Raw genomic sequence first — 17,691 nt, 5'->3', positions numbered from 1 at the left:
GGAAATGTGTATTCATTTAGTGATTTTATTTAAGATTTTGTTCAGCTGCAATGTTCTCAAGAGAGAGGCATCTTGTTTTCCTGAAGGCTCCAGGAGGACAATAGTCTTGCAATGTTAATCAAAGATATTCCAGTAGAATAACACTAATATAAAGAAGGACACTAAAATATTGTTGAGAAATCAGAATTTTCATTCAGTGTATACAGACAAAGCTCCTTAAAATACAGGACTAAACATTTCTTAAAACTACCAGTGTGGTTTGCCTGTTTCAGTAGAACAGTATGAAACCATTTATGTAATATAGCACACTCAGTGGTGCTGCCTTTGTTCGGAGAATCTTGCCTATTTACCGTAAGTAACTGGGCAGCCCATATTGTTGCTATGGATACTTTGTGCTGTTCCACCAACACAGAGTAGCCCTGAGGCTGGTGTAGTTGGCCAGGAGAGAATCCCTTGGTAGTATAGAGCTGCCATAGCAGACCCTGTACCACCATGTTCTTTACAGAGGACATAAGAGGCACAGCTTGGAGGAAAGAGAGCACAACCAGGACATCCTTGCCCTGGACAATCCCCAGGTCCGATAATTGGCCATTGGCAACTAGTGTAATGAATACTGATCTTATTTATTCCATGGAACCTGTCCACCATACAAGGATTCAGTTTGAGAAGGTTGCCTAGAGCCACTTCAGCATCCCTCCTCCATCCCACACTCCCACAGCCCCATCCATTCATGCAACCAAGATTCATGAATAGTTTTTTCAAAACGTGGGTGATAAATTCTAAAATCATTTAATAATTCAGCTCTGCAACTTTGTTTCCTGAAAAATGTTTGGATATGAACAAGAAAGAAGTTTAAGAGAAAATTGTTACTTGCAAGTGTCCTCCAGAGGCATACTCATAAGCATAGATGGTTCTTCACTCTAAAGACAATGAGACCTCAACTTAATAGGAAGTAATTTGTTTTTTATTCATTTCAGGGTAGTCCAGGCCCCACTGGGACTCCTGGTGATCCAGGTCCTCCAGGTCTTCAGGGTATGCCTGGAGAAAGAGGTATTGCTGGAACTCCTGGTCCCAAGGGTGACAGAGTAAGTCTGTTTATCGTTGCTCCTTTAAATACTAAACAGAAGTACATCTCTCTTGATAATTCTGTAGTTGCACTGATATATAAATGACTTGGACTTTCTGGATACTCTCCATAGGGTGGTGTAGGGGAGAAAGGCTCTGAAGGTACAGCTGGCAATGATGGTGCAAGAGTAAGTAAACCCATTGCTCCTCTTAGAAATAGCTCCAAGTAAGGGAGCTCCTAAGCAAGATAGTGTTTCTCAACTCCCAAAACAAACTATATTCAGCATCTAGACAATATGGGTTATCAGTTAATTCCAGGAATTTAGAATATATGTTTGGAATGGAGAGGTGAGAACAAATTTTATCTCATCTTATCTTATCAGGAGTGTCTTCCCCACTGAAAGATACTGCAGAAAGGCAAGACACAGTTTAGAAAGATTAGGGACCCATTTTTACCCTTGACAATACCTATGCAAAAACTTTTGAAGTCAGTGAGACTTGTGCATGCCGGTCTTTTTTTTAACTAGTTTTGCTCATTAATATATTTACACATACAAATAGAACTATCATTTACAGAGTGCAAAAATGCATGATATTTAAGGATGAGTACATTTCAAAATTGAGATGCAGTAGCAAATAGGAAGTTCATGCTAGTTTCATCATGCAGTCTGAAAGGTGTAGGCCTTAGAAAATTAAAACATAGTTAAAGTCCTTAGGTATATAATAATAAATAATTGTTAAAAAGGCACTCATACAGTTTTAAGCAAGCGGCAGACACCACTGATGTGGTTGACTTAATGTACTCGCTCTACACACACACACACATGGCACATCATTGGAAAGCTTATTATATCTACTTCAAGATGCAGTATGACGTGGCGCTCTCACATGGTGCTGTTACCATAGAAATGGGGAAAAACAATGATACCATCAAAACATTTAAATGACTGCTTGGAAATATTTGCGTTCTTTTCTATTAGTTTCATGACTGTATGTACTATTTCAAGACATAAAATTGGATTTCTTTGTGATCTCAAAGCATCATAACAGCAATCTAAAGGGTAAAACAAAATCTAATAATAAATTTGTACAGATATCATTTGAATGTAATAGTGCTGGTGACATCAGTATCATCAACTTGTTCCTCAGTGTGATCTCTGTCCAGAGTGCGTGGATTACTACAGTCTTCGTTGTGTTGGCATGTACACAGTTCTGTGCAGGGAAGATTGTTATGACTACCGGACCCTGTTGATTGTGCAGCAACTGCTGCTGGATCAAATAAGGTCTTGTAGAAGCTCAGATGCCATGGGCCCTTGAAGAATACAGGGAGTAGTTTATCATTCAGTTTTTCCACCATGTTGCAATGGCGATCCAATATCCAATTTACCTATGTGCAGAGACTTCCAAATCTTTGTTTGCCACTATGCTCTTTTGTCATGGTCTTCAAAACTTTGCTTGCATAGTGGGAGTTTGGCCAGTGACTTGTCCTTTTTGATGGGTAGGCCCAAGCAATTCAAGTCTCTGTGGGTCTCTTTTTCTTTCTTGCTCTGATCATGCAACACTGCTGCAAACTTCCTTATTGCGGAAATGGTGGCTTGTTCATCACTTTCTCCCAATTTGGCAAGGTCTCTGAAGCAGTAAGTTCCCTTTGTTTTAACAACATTAAACACAGATCTTTTCCCCCCAATATCATTAACAGGGATGACACAGAGTCACTCCCTGTTAATGCATGTACAGCAGGAAGTATGTTGCAGAAGTCAGGAGTAAGTGTGTCACAAATTGCATGCAGAGGCCTGATGTGATGCTTGTCAATTGTGTTGGTAATGAGGCCTGTTTCAATCCACGTTATGTATGTGTTCCACTTTTAGAAAATAGTGCACAGCAAGGACCAAGCCATCTGTATCACGTGACTTAATTACTAGTGTTCAGAAGCATCGTTGTGTCTGCTTCCTTTTGAGTACAAGTCTTGGGCTTCTTCAACACTTCTGTTGGTGATGGACTTTGGTACTTCTCCATTGGAAAAACCTCCACCAAGAGGGAGTGTTTGTGTTGGGTCTGCTTCCTAGGTGCAATTTGAATCATATATTCATAGATGAATTTTACAAATGATTGATTAAATGGATACTACATTTAGAAAATTTTTCCATACGGGCACAGGGCATCCACTAGTTACCTGGTATTTCTTGCATTCAATCATAGAGCCTGTCCAGCACTGGCTTTCTACAGTTTTCACAGAGTTACTGTTGTCATATCTGTCAAATACTTTAATTACAGATGTAGCTTTATCAAATCCTTTTAGGACCTGCCTCAAGTAGTCAGCAGCTGATTCATTGAATTTGTGGAAATTGTCTCAAGCCATCATTTGTATGAGAGTCCAGCCATGCAAAGCACAGTTGAATTACTTACCTGCAAGCATTTGATCTGCAGTACAAGCTGCATACACATGAGATTCAACAAGGTCTAGCAACCCTACATCTCCACAAAAATTCCCAATACATGCAACAAAACAGCAAAGGGTATGTATTATATTGGTGCCAAGTTCATTTGGAGAGTCCATTTCACTTGCTGAGCAACAGCATAGAGCTGCCGACTTTTGATCTGAGTGGCATGCTGCTCTCCTAGAACAGCTGGTATTTCCTTTCATTTGATGATTGTAGTATAGACTGTGGCCATGTCAGGTAGTTTGGCATCCACAATAGGTGCCTGTGGAACTGTCATGTAGATGCTTTTCATGTAGATGCTTTGGTGCAAGCTTGTGATTGAAACTGGTCCAACATTGAATATTAACTATATCAACATCATCAAGGCAGTAGTTTTCAAAGACACCAGGAGAGATCTTTGACAGCATTCATTTGTAGGTGATGAGTTAATTTTCTCAAGTACTTTTTCATGGATGTGTTCTAGGTATTTCAAATGCTGCACACTGCATAAGTGACTCTGAGAGTTCATGGAGATTGTTCATTTTATTTCCCATACTTATGTGTTATTTCTTGTGATGTTGGACTATCTGCAGACTGTTCTTGAAATACCACATTTGCCATGGAATGGAAGGTATTATTTCCATCAGTAGTCTCTATGCTGATGTCTATATTATCATCTCCTTCATGGATGAGATTTGCACCAGCATGAAGTGGTACAATTCTGTTTGGAATGAACTCACCTCCTGGGTGTCTTTCTACTTCTGTTTTTGCAGCACTAGTGATGAGCTGCCTCAGCTGCCTAGTTATGCCTCATCATAACTGAAACAGAATCCATGAGGGTGTAGTGTGTCAATTCAGTTGCAAGACCCAAACTCATGGTGCAGCTGTGCAGGAAGGCTTATGTATAAAGGTGTGATCATTTTGGAACTTCTGCTGTAGCTCACGAAAGCTCATGCTCAAATAAATTGGTTAGTCTCTAAGGTGCCACAAGTACTCCTTTTCTTTTTACTGAATTAAATCTGGTTTTAGAATATTTCAAAGCCTGGTACTGCATACATAGGCAATTGCCTACCATGCAGACTAGATGCTACATTGTATGTACAAAAGCTTACAGCTGGAGCATCTTTACATTAGGAATTTACGTACATTTTGTATCTACTCACTAAGCAATACGAGCCGTGGGCATGCTCTGGGCGTGGGCATCTGTTTCTACTGGTGTGCAACCTTCAGTGTGAGACTGATCTGGTCAGCAAATTTCAGTTGAAAATGTAGAAAACTGGTATAAACACTTGTGAGATACTTTGACAATTAAGAATATGTCGTGTGAAAACATTTTATGTTAGTATATTGCAAAATGTTGATATTCTGCCACATGTTAAACACATTCATCATTTCTGAAAAAAGATACCTGCCCATACAAAACCAATTAAAATATTTTTATACATTGTCATTTGGTAGCTTTGGCCAATAAAAGCCACATTACAGTGTTGAAATGGTCTTAAACGGTCTTAAACGGTAAAAACTATCGTCATAGTGATGTTGTAGTGTTTCTGGAACTGTGCAAAAAATGACATTTTCTCATTTTGGGTTCCATTGTTTCACCTTGTCTACAGGCTTATGACATCATTTGACAGCTCCACTTCATATCTTATCTAAACATACACACAATAAGCTTTCAAATGATATATGATGTGGTTTTTGTATTGTCTGAGTACATTAAACTCCAAAAGTAGGGCCCTTTTTGGGGAATTGCTGCACGCCTATTTGGGGCAGTGATCAAGTAAGTGTGAGTATGATGAACTAACTTCTATATCCTTCTGCTGAAACACTTTTGCAGATGGTCTGTCAGTGGAGCATTGACAGTGATCAAATAGCTTTTCATTTTTAAATTTTCAATGTACTTACGTATCATGTGACACAGATAGCAGTGAAGCATTGTGGTATAGGGAGTTTTTATTACAGACAAATAATTTGACATTCTGCTTCCAGTGAAGGAAAATCATAATTGGTGTATCTAAGTATTCATAAAGGATATCTGGCTATTGTTGCAGGGTCATTAAATGTAGGTAATAGATTGGTCGGGGTGGAGAAATAGCTTGAAATCAATTATCCTACATGTCATACAAAAGGGAAAAAGGACATTTTTCAGGAGAGGTTGGTTGATAGGAATGAATGAGTCTTCATAAGTAATGGCTTTTTTTTCTTTAAAGAGTTAAGCACTTGGTAACAACGAAGTGCACCGGTCTGGCTGGCCTCTGTGCAAATGAGACAAAAGGTCTTTCTTCATGTCCTCCTGAAAAGAGAAAATAAAGAAAGGACTTTTTGATCATTAGGCCTTCTTCATAAATACTATGTAAAGGAAAAAAAATAAAGTCAGTCCAGAAAGAGCAGGGTTTTTAAGTGTGGACTGTATGGCTATGAAACGGAAGATAGTAAGTGTGTCTCAAAGAACAGGGTTACTTAGGCTGCAAGTACTAAATTAAAGCAAAGACCAAACAGAATTTCAAGGGTAAAGGGGAGGAATTTCAAGAATGCAAAAATGCAGAAGGAAACATTAAAATAAAATAAGTCTTGACCCTGGGAATTCTGAATCTTTACTCTTCTCACTGAAACATCTCCTATTGTTGTGTTCAACAGGGTCTTCCAGGTCCAATAGGTCCAATGGGTCCAGCAGGTCCCACTGGTGAAAAGGTAATAGGATTTTTATACAGAGCTAGTTGGCATTTGAATTCTCCTAATAAAACCACATGTTATTTTTGTGTTTGCTGCTATTCTGTTAACTTATTTTGGAAATAACAACCTGTTAACTTTATTTAAAGGGTGAACCTGGTCCTCGAGGCTTAGTTGGCCCCCCAGGCTCCCGTGGAAATCCTGTGAGTAAACATCTCTGTCTTCTTCGTACCCAGTGTTACCAAATCTCATTATGGGGCTGATATTTAACAGCATTTGTCATTGTTCATTGAATGCGGTCTCTAGTTATTTCTCTTTCCTGCTTTTATTCTTTCATCTTCTCCTCTTTTCCTTGCACCCTTCAAAATACCAAATGGCTCTTCAGACATAACCTGCAGTTCTTGCCTTGCTACCATGAACCCATAAAACTAACTGCAGCTGCAGACATTCAGATCTCATTCATCTGGTCATAGATGTCAGGGTAACCTGACAACAGAGCTACTATGGCTTTTCTTAAATCTGAAAACCTAGTGCCATATGCTCATTATTTTATTTACATGAGCCTTTTTTTAAAGCATACCCCTAACATTTTACTATATTTATGTATGTTAAGGAGGAGGAGGGATGAAAAGAAGTATAATAATTCCAATTACGTCATATTGTCCATTTCAGCATATTTCAGGGCTGGGGTTATTTTTGATTATCTGGGCATTATGGTCCCAGTCCCAGGGTCTGGCCATGGAGGTGTCACTGCAAAGGGGGTACCTTTGCACTCCCCAGTCCCTGATCCTGCTGCGGGTTAATTCAGCCCCTATCTTAAATTATAGCACATTATTACAAGTGTAAATTAGAGCAATTATTACACCACCTGGGGAGTGCTGGCAGTCAGCAACATTCAGGCACTCCCCTTCTCCCTTAGCCATACATAGTAAGGAATCCTCAGCTGTGTGCTTATGGTACTTTACAGCCCCTTTGGCCCCATAATTTTGGAATCACATGGGTATTGAAACTAACATCTATTTTTATTCCAATCTAACCAAATGGAATAATAGATCACATAAAATGTATACATTAGGCCAAATTCTGCTATCAATTACACAACAACAGAGAGCTGAATTTGGCCTACTGAGTTATTTAGTTACATGTGTACCTCAACTGGCTATTTTGTTAGTTTTAGAAGGATGTATTTCCAAAGGTATTTTACTTAGCCTTCCTAGTTATACCACATGACTCTTCTTAAAAACCCAGTTGTGTGATTATAGTTAATATAGTATGTATGTCATTATAATTATAACAGGAACCATTCTTCTGCACTTCTGTATAAGTTATACTCCATACAACAAGCCTTTTATACCACCTGAAACATAACCATTCTTAATTTCTTCACCAGGGTTCCCGTGGTGAAAATGGTCCAACTGGTGCTGTTGGTTTTGCTGGTCCTCCGGTATGTGTCGTATGATTCTAATCCATTTCCTTTCATCATAAACTACATTTAAATGCTGCTTAATCACTCTTGTTTAATGGATTCTAAACCATTTGGAAGTATTTCTGGAACAAAGTCAGATTTCTGTTTCAAAAAGAACTCTTCCTTCCCCCGCACCGATTATTTCATATAAAATAGTGAGACAGTAAATACCACAGACAGTTGAAAATTATTTTGCTGACAAGATTATATCATTGTTAACTAGATTACATGTATTTTTAATGTACAAAAATGTTTCTTTTGAGATTAAAAAAGGAAAACCACAGAGTGTCATCCACTGAAAGGTAGTAGAGACGTGCAGTGGAGTTTGTGATACATGAGAAAATTGGCAAGGGTCTTCATGAAAATAATTGGGAGATCTGAGAGTGCAACAACCTTTCCTGCAAGTCTGACACTGGCTCCTAGTGAGTTTCAGGGCACCTGGGAAATGGCCCCTTTCCTCCAAACAATGTATTGAACTTCCAGGAGAGAGAGGTAGGCATCTACTTCCCTTGGAAAAGAGGCAATAAAACAGGTAGTGAGAGTTTAATCCCTTAAATCTTTAGACATGTATGACATGGAGATGAAGACTGAAGAGAAATCCTAAGGTTTTAAGAAAAGAGAGAAATATAAACTAGGTTAGAAAACTTTTTTATGGAATATGGTTAACTGACTCCACAAAATTTCACATAAAACACTTCTGACCCAGTAAAGTGAAGGACATAAATCCACACCGTGTAGAGGTCAAGCACAGGAGTTTATTACGTACAGCGCTGACGGAGTGTCACCTTGCTTATTAGGCTCAGAGACACTGTCAATCAGTTGATTACAATGGAATATATGGATTTTCCGTGGGCGGGGGAAAGTGACGGGGTAGGCAGTCCCACACCCCCGGATAGGTCTAGCAACAAGACATGACAGCACACTAACCAATGGTGAAAGGTTACATAATATCTCCGCCCATGGTCTCAAGTTGACAAATTAACATTTAATATTTAATTAGTACTTTAATAAATGTATTAGTATAAAATATATATGTTGAATTCTGATTTGGGGTCCATAGGAATAAAGTAGCTCCTTTGATTGTCCAACAGGTACATATCTAGGGGTAAAAGCAAAGAAACAGTGAAAGATTTGGCAATAAAGATTGTCTTTCAAGTTGTTCATTTGTGTTTTAAGGCAGACATTGGTCCCTGGGAAAGGGAGGTGGGAGGAGGCCATATCTTGTACTGAAATGCTTGAACCTTTCATAAACTCAAGGTTGGATGTGTGGGAAGAACATCTCCCTACAGAAGAAACTAACACAACAGAAACAGGGCTTCTTTGTTCTATTTGCAACTTTGAATAAGACACAATTATTTCCCCCAACATCTGGCATTTTCCTGACCAGGCATATCTTAGCAAAAGCAAGGTTATCTTTTGGTTATTCTGCTTTCTCTTAGCTAATCACTATTTGCTAGGCCTCTGACCCCTTGACCAAACTCTGGACTTTGGGCCTGTACACAAATCCATATACCAGATTATTACATCAGCAATGGATTTTAACCCTTCATAAAGTCAGTGGCAAACTATTACAATTTACTTTTGCTGTCCCATTAAGCTAAGGTTCTAGTCAATGTGCTGGACTGATTTGTTCACCTCTCTTTTAATGTGGCAAAGGTTCCCATAGTGTATATTGACTATCAAATAGGAAAGGTGTGATGTTCTCGAACCTGATCTGACTTTTTTATATTATTTTTCATAGGGCCCTGATGGTCAACCAGGTGTGAAAGGTGAACCTGGGGAACCTGGACAGAAAGGGGATGCTGGATCCCCAGGACCACAGGGCCTTTCTGGTTCTCCTGGCCCACCAGTAAGTGAAAAAGCAAAGTGAAGGAAAACAATGACCTGTGTCAATTTTTCTCATTTTAAAAGTTCTTTGCTGTTCATTATGTCCCATCTGTTTGCCATTTTTAGGGTCCTCATGGTGTTCCTGGTCTAAAAGGTGGTCGAGGTACTCAGGGTCCACCTGTAAGTACTTTGGTTTTTTGTAAATTAGTTGGATTAATGCAATAGCACCATTTTACATTGGGGCATAGGTTTAATTTTGGTGGAAATATTTAAATCTTTCTTAATCTGAGTTGTATTGCATATTCAATAATTAGATCAGTTGTAGTTGATTGCTCAGTGAGCTGAGAACATTTCATGTAACCAGTGCCAGATTTCTTTCTAGTGCTTATATCAAAATGTATTTCTAGGGTGCGACAGGATTCCCTGGCTCTGCTGGACGAGTTGGACCTCCCGGACCCACTGTAAGTCAATTTGAGACTTATTCTTATGGGTACATTTTATAAAATGGAAGTTAGAAACCTGAACAAATCAGAGAATTATAAACGTTGGAACTTGTAAAGACCTACAGTATTCAAGGCCTGATCTTGTGCCCATTGAAAGTAATAGTGTGCTTCCCTTGACTTCAGTGTGTGCAGGATTAGGTGGTAAATCAAACAAAGCCTTTTAATTGTGGGTCTGATCCAATGCCTGTTGAAGTCAGTGGAAGTCTTTCAGTTTATTTCAGTGCACTTTGGGTCAGGCCCTGAGATAGTAAAACTGTTCTTGGTTGAACTGTTCACTTGCAGTTAAATTTAAAAAAAAATCCCAGGTTATGCACTTCGTCCTTCCTTATAATTCTTGGTGTTGAGGGAATTTTCTGTACAAGCAACAGGGCCTTTCTTGTGCCAGCTCATTAGTGAAATTGCTCATACAGTAGATTTTTTAAAAATGACAGAGAAGGCAAAAAGTGCATCTTATGTTTAAACTTTTCTCAGTGACACTGTGGTTAAAGAATTACATGTAATTTCCCCCTGTGTGACTTGACAAATCTGTCTCTGTGTATTAATGACAAATAACAAATTTGCTCAAGTTCATTTTGTGGCCGTCACATGCAGTGGAACAAGTGAAGTGATGTCAAAGCACATTTGTTAATATAACACATGCTCTGTATAAACAGGAATGTACTTTGCCATCCTTTGAAGAAATGTCAGGGATCCATGCACAAACACAGTATTTTATGTTATCCCTCAGACCTCCCATAACATGACTGCCATTTTAGATTTTCTTCTTAAAGAGGGAAATTCCCAGGACTGATCTAATTCCTGTTATGTATAAGTCACTTTGGGCTCTTTTGGGATGAAAGACATAACATAAATGTAAGAAATTACTTTAAAAAAATGAGAACTGGTCATGTTCAATGGCATCAAAATAATTTACCGTCTATGGAAAGTGAGTGAAAAATGGATACAAAATGCTATCACTGGTGTGAGTGGAGAAATTTTGAATGAATATTTGTGGAATTTTATGGCACTAATTGTCCAGCTCTAGGTAGAATAATTCCTTCTTTAGAGGAGGGAATCCAAAATGGTGTGTGAGGTATGAAACTTGGAGATCATTTGCAAGTCTTGGGAATTTATCACACATTATTAAAGAGAAAGCACTGTGTTAGCTGTTATATGATAACATTATGTTCACACCCTGGTCCTTCCTTTGTACTCATTTATTTTTAGTTAATCAGAACCCAGTCCTGATTTGATCAGAAATCTATTGTAATCGGGGTCTTTTAATGTTGCTAGGGAGCTCCGGGGCCTGCTGGGCCTATTGGTGACCCAGGAAAAGAAGGCCCTCCAGGTCTTCGTGGTGATCCAGGTGCTCATGGTCGAGTGGGAGATCGAGGACCAGCTGGGCCACCTGGTGGCCCTGGAGACAAAGGAGACTCAGGGGAAGATGGGCAACCTGTAAGTGCTTTTGTCTTTATATTTGCTTTTTAGCCACACAGCTTTTTAATGAAATTTATTGAAATCCTCAGCCTTTGTACCTTCTTGAAACAAGTGAATCTACAAGTGCACAGCATATGTTCCATACAGAATGTAGCTTTAAATGCATTTTCACTTTCTATAGCATCTACTGAGTTTCCACACTCTGCTTCATATCGCCTTTTGCACCTTCCGCGCACACCCAATGCATAATTCAGATGTAAAAGTAACAGCTCTTAGTGGATCCCAAACATTCATTTTTATTCATGTTTTCTTTGAACTGCATTTTCCAGTTGCATTTTAACTCCTTTGACCTTTGGAGTTAATTTTACACATTGTCCTGTCTGGACACTTTAGGCCTGATGGCAAATATAACTCATCACCGACCAGTTGTGCACATTGTCATAATATTGCTTCATGTAAAAAAGAGATTTCTGTGGTGGTAACTCCTTCTAGATTAAGTTAAATTCTAGAGATTCTGCCTTATTATTATCGTTATTGATTCTGAAAATTATGATAACACTGTTGTATGTATTCTTTGTCAATTTCAGGGCCCAGATGGCCCCCCAGGTCCAGCTGGAACTACTGGTCAGAGAGGTATTGTTGGTATGCCAGGTCAGCGAGGTGAGAGAGGCATGCCTGGCCTGCCTGGCCCTGGTGTGAGTAGTAATGCAGTCAATATTTCACCTAGCAACACTGTCTGAAGTATTTTGCTCATCTTTGTGATACTATGTGCCTTCTTCCTAACTCCTACACTCAAACAGGACAATATTAGAGGGTTTTAATTGTGTAAAGAATCAGTGGCATTGTGTCTACAGGTATGGTTAATAACTAAACCACACATACATGGCATGGAGAATGGAACCCACCAGACAAACACCTTGTCCGTCTGAGCTAAAAGGGAATCTTTAGTTGTAGTGAAGCTTCTGGCCAAAATGTTCCAAATCAGGAACGTCTTATTAGGCATCAGCACCTTTAGAAATCAGACCATTCACTTAGGTGCCCAAATAAGAACTCAAGTCTGAACATTCTGACTTTTGTCTTCTAGCCCAGATACTACAGGCTAACAAAGTCGCTTGAGCAAGCTGAAATTCTGCTAAGCAGTGAACAATGGACCCATACCATGTAATCAGTAGTTACAATTGTCAATGAACTCTAGAACTTCCAAAAGTTCTGTTTTTTTTCTTTGTAGAATTCATACATTTTGAAAGCTTGGTGAGGGGGCAAAAAAGCATCTCCTTTAGTGTAGTGATTATCAAAGGGGATGGCATTCAAGAGAAACTTGCTTATGCAGTTATACAAGCAGTTTACAAGCAACTGGAGCTTGTCCCAAGGTTACTAATCAGAAATTATGTTGGTCTGGAGATGGATTATCTGGCTCAATGAAAGTTCAAGCCAACGGTTGTGTTTAAGCTGCTTTAAGTTATGCTGGAGGCTGGTTAGGCTCCCAGTTGGTCCAACAATCCAGGGAGCGTTAGTCCACCATGGAACTTGCATAACATAACAAAGGATCTGGTCCTTTTAAAGCTCCAATCAGAAATGCTGACCTCAAAGCACAGTTCCTAGTCAATAAAAGACTACTCCACTAGGTTGGTTAGTTAATTTTAAAAGCGCAATTAAATTGCTTAGTACTGTACAACAAATCAAAAGGATATTCAAAATCTGTTAGATCACATTCTTCCATCCTGAAGTTTTGAAAGCTACAAATATTGGTAGTGCTTAAGACTGGATTCATAACTATAAAATTTAACAACTGGCGGTCTTTTCTATTGAGTTCTCTTTGTTTCATTACATTACATGGTTAATAAGGTATTTCTTATCTTTTTAGGGTACACCAGGAAAACAGGGTTCAACAGGGCCACCAGGAGATAAAGGTCCCTCAGGGCCTATTGGTCAAGCAGGTGCCACTGGTCCAGTAGGTGAACCTGGTCCAGAAGTAAGTATTGTGGCCTAGTAACAGGCAAAAGTAACAGACTTGCTGTAATTATGGCCTAGAGACATAGAAGTTAGAGCTGAGAAAGACCTGCTAGTTTCTAGTCCATCTTTGGGCAAATATAACATTGTTCCCTGCAACTCACACAGTTAACTAAGCATGGTCCTATTTTTACCTTTCGCACTTCTAGGGCCCTGCTGGTAATGATGGTACTCCTGGACGAGATGGAGCTGTTGGAGAACGTGTAAGAATACATTATTAGTGTTAAGCCATTGCTGTAAATCTCCATTCTTTTCTGGGTCTGTGGCATATTCTTTCCCTTGCATGGCTCCTAGGGTTCCCCAAACAGAGAGCTTGTGGTAAATCCATATTCTAATCCCAAACCAGGACTCTGATGGGCTGCAAGAGGACACAGATTTCAAAGCTGGGGAACCCTAGCTAAAATCGTCCTTCCCATGGGAGCTCACTCTTGAGAGCTGACAGCAAGAATATTCCAACTAATCATAATAGTTTTACTAAACCATAGAGATAGAAAAATCTGTTGATGTAGTCTGATCCCATTTTTTAAATACACAGTAAGTAAATTGTGGTGATTTGTAGGGTGATCGTGGTGAACCTGGACCTGCAGGTTTACCAGGTGTGCAGGGTGGCCCAGGAACTCCAGGACCAGTTGGCCCTACAGGAGAAGCAGGGCAAAGAGGTGAACCAGTAAGTAGGGACTTCTTTCAGATTTTTTTACTAGTTTTATGTATGGTTGTATTATGATTTTGGACATATTCCATGAAAAGATGTGCTATAAAGGTATGCTGAATTGCTTCCTGTAACATGTCCATGCATTTCCATGCAGGGCTCTCGGGGTCCAGTGGGTCCATCTGGTCGTGCTGGAAAACGAGGCTTGCCTGTAAGTTCTGTGCGATTGCTTTACTATTGCCCAAACCAAATTATTTTTACATTAAATGTTACCAAAAGGGCAAGGAAAGCTAGATTTAGAAGCCTGAATAATGACTTGAGCTTTAGAGAGCTGACTCCTAATGAATAGCGAACATTTTCTGAGTTATATAATCCTTTTAGATTCTCCAGCTGGTTGACTATGACAGTGAATTGTCTGTAAAACATGACTGAACAGAGGTAACAAGAAGCTTCAAATTTTCTTTACTTGCATGATGCAACAGAGAGTGGCCAAGCTGGTGGTATTTGGACCTGAATTAGCTTAGGTCTAGGCTTTGTGTTTCACAGATTGAGGTCAAATCAGGATTTGGATTCAGGTTAGAATTTTATGATGCTGAAATATCATGTGGTGTTCTCGAGATTTCAGACTAAAATGGCAGAAATATTACAAAATCGGCTGTTCTCATGAAACAAACTTATTAATATCATGAAATTTTGCTGCAGCTGAACTGGAGCTGAAAATATATGACTTCCAGTTTTTGATTATAGGCAAAGTTGTTATAGGAGTTCAGGCTTGGAACCAAGATTCAGGCTCTCACCCCCAAAATTCAAAGGGGGTTCAAATATGAGAATCCAGTTTTGACATTTCTAATCGGAAGACATAGGTGAAGAAGGAAAAGCAGAGAATGCTTGACTTTTTCTAAAGGTTCACTCTGTTTTCAAGATGTAGATTGTTCAGTATCTAAAACTCACTGAAAATTATTACAGGTTTCAGAGTAGCAGCCGTGTTAGTCTGGATCCGCAAAAAGAAAAGGAGGCCTTGTGGCACCTTAGAGACTAACAAATTTATTTGAGCATAAGCTTTCGTGAGCTACAGCTCACTTCATCGGATCCGATGAAGTGAGCTGTAGCTCACGAAAACTTATGCTCAAATAAATTTGTTAGTCTCTAAGGTGCCACAAGGCCTCCTTTTCCTTTTGAAAATTATTATAAATTTCAAATGCTGTTCTTAGACTAGCATGAGATTTAAACTGGAAAATGTAATATTAAAAGTGTAAGCCAAAGAAATATTTTGAATGATTTTAACCAATTTAAAAAGTGTAAACGTTTCAAGATCTTGGAGTTAAATAATTATGGAACAAACTCATTTGAGCATCTTGAGTCTAAATACTGTAGTGCCTACTCAGGCAAAAATCCCATTGATGTTTCAAATGTAAGTTTACTTTAATAAAGACTGCAGGAGCCTTTGGGTATGTAGCTAGTTGTGAGAAGTGGAGACACTTTCTTCCTGATAGTGAAAAAACAGGCTTGTAGATACAAATATATGGAGGTCATCTTTACTCATAACATTTCAGTCCTCTCCATAACAATGCTTCCCACTTTCAAGCATGGAATGAATATTGATATAAGTATATAATATTATATAATATCTTTACTATTCTTAGTAGCAATATTTTTGAACGTATGAAATAGATAGGTAAACAGTAAAGACTAATTTTACTGTAACCAACTCTATTTTATTTAGGTATGTGGCATTTTCTAATATGTAGACGTGGCCTGCTGCTTTCTGCCTTTAGAAGTGAACAGTGTCAGACAATAGTGTCCAGAGAAAAGTAAGGTTTGTTCTTAGTTTAGAATCCTCTATTTGACTGTTGTTGTACCTATAGGGTCCCCAAGGTCCTCGTGGTGACAAAGGTGACAATGGAGACCGAGGTGACAGGGGCCAGAAGGGTCATAGAGGTTTCACTGGTCTTCAAGGTCTTCCTGGTCCTCCTGTAAGTTGTTTTAGTTAATTAGCAAGAAAAGAAAAGAATAATAACACATCTGTTAAGACTTTGATATTAAAAATGAACCAAAGGGAAAATTTGCACGGTGTATTACAATAAATATGCTTTCCAGACAGCTGCTCTCTGGTGCCCTGGCTGTCTGTAGTTTCCAATATATATATTATACATTGCTAATATCAATGCAATAAATTGTTAAATTTACTTCTTGTTCCCCATCCATCAAGTAGATTTATGCAAATTCTAACTTCATGTGAGTCAACCTGAGCAGTCTGCATGCTGCTGCTGCTGCTGTAAGCATTGGTATTAATATTAATGTTAGCATACAAAATATGCTCGGGAATGTACAAACATATAGAAAAACATGGTTCTCTTCCCCAAAGAACTTACCATTTAAGAAGCAGTAACTTTTGTACACAAGATAGAAATCTGTGTGGTTTTTGTTGATATTGGTAATTATAAATAATTTGTGATATTTGTTCCATGCACAGCTGATGCCACAGTATTTTTAGTGCATTTGTTAGCAGTTCTGCTTTATCAAAATTATATAGCATGAACCAGTGTGCACCTGGCCCTGCATTTGTCAGAGGCTCAACTCTTAGTGTCCTTGTGCAGAGGCTGAGTGCAATCATAGTTCTTGTGATCAGGGAAGCAAACCCAGCAAAGTGCTCAGCATCTCGTAGTTAGATGTTGCGCCCCCTCAGCTCCCCAAAATATTCCAACCCTCTCTGCCTCCTCAACAAACTTCCTTTGTCTTCTTTGTCTTCACCTTATTCTGTTAGTTGCAGTCAGTGGCTCTTGTTCTTCATCTCCAAGCGTTCCTACTGAGTGTTTCTCCCAAGATGACCCTGACCTTTCTTGTGTCCTCCTTCAGCATCTTGAACTACCTTTTTCTGGGTCTTCCTCCTGGTCTTTGTCCTTATCTTCATTTAACATGGATTCACATTGCAGCGATCAATCCACTGGGGGTCAATTTAGCGGGTCTAGTGAAGACCTGCTAAATCGACCACCGATTGCTATCCCATCGACTCCGGTACTCCACCGGAATGAGAAGCATAAGGTAAGTCAACGGGAGAGTTTGTCCCGTCAACCTAGCGTGGTGTAGACACTGCAGTAAGTTGACCTCAGGTTCGTCAGCTCCAGCTACATTATTCACATAGCTGGAGTTGCGTAACTTAGGTTGACTTAGTCCCATAGTGTAGACCTGCCCTAGATCTTGTACTCTCTGGCCAACATATCCCAGGTCTCGTCATCTCGTCAAACCTGTGGAGCAGAGAGCACAGACTACCCTGAAACTTAAAACTCTTCTAAAAGACACTTAAATATTACTGTGATTCATAATATATAAAACAAAAAAATTAGTTAGTTCAGGTAAAATAGATGTAAATGGGAATTGAAAGTGCTCAGCATCTCGTGGGCTCAGGCATAGGGAATGAGTATACGATTCTTGGATTGCCAATGGCTATGAACTCCAAAGAAAGGAAAGATCCATGGATACCCCCACCCACCCGGGGGTGCACTGGCCCAGTGCCTGGGGGAGCACAGGAGCATATGCTATACTCTTTCAAATGGTGTTGTAGCAGCTGTGCCTCTTCAGTAATCACCCATATTGTAGCCAGTGATAGAAGAACCACTGTCCAGAAGTATAGATACTCTTTTTGGCTGTTTAAATAGGCACGCAGAA

At 39.3% G+C, this 17,691-nt stretch overlaps 1 protein-coding gene across 1 annotated transcript in view; it reads left to right on the top strand.

The window, feature by feature from the left end:
• The window catches only part of COL5A2 (collagen type V alpha 2 chain), a 95,052-nt gene that overhangs the window by 61,828 nt on the left and 15,533 nt on the right, over positions 1-17,691 (top strand). The window contains exons 34-48 of the mRNA XM_077830400.1: positions 978-1,085; positions 1,200-1,253; positions 6,123-6,176; positions 6,305-6,358; positions 7,546-7,599; positions 9,362-9,469; positions 9,574-9,627; positions 9,855-9,908; positions 11,223-11,384; positions 11,954-12,061; positions 13,231-13,338; positions 13,526-13,579; positions 13,936-14,043; positions 14,183-14,236; positions 15,891-15,998. Of these exons, the coding sequence (XP_077686526.1) occupies positions 978-1,085; positions 1,200-1,253; positions 6,123-6,176; positions 6,305-6,358; positions 7,546-7,599; positions 9,362-9,469; positions 9,574-9,627; positions 9,855-9,908; positions 11,223-11,384; positions 11,954-12,061; positions 13,231-13,338; positions 13,526-13,579; positions 13,936-14,043; positions 14,183-14,236; positions 15,891-15,998 (1,242 nt within the window). The remainder of the gene's footprint in view (positions 1-977; positions 1,086-1,199; positions 1,254-6,122; positions 6,177-6,304; positions 6,359-7,545; positions 7,600-9,361; positions 9,470-9,573; positions 9,628-9,854; positions 9,909-11,222; positions 11,385-11,953; positions 12,062-13,230; positions 13,339-13,525; positions 13,580-13,935; positions 14,044-14,182; positions 14,237-15,890; positions 15,999-17,691) is intronic.

Source organism: Eretmochelys imbricata, chromosome 11, assembly GCF_965152235.1.
Source record: "Eretmochelys imbricata isolate rEreImb1 chromosome 11, rEreImb1.hap1, whole genome shotgun sequence".
Taxonomy (NCBI): domain Eukaryota; kingdom Metazoa; phylum Chordata; order Testudines; family Cheloniidae; genus Eretmochelys; species Eretmochelys imbricata.
Note: the sequence above shows the minus strand (reverse complement) of the source record. Positions and strands in the feature narration are given on the sequence as shown.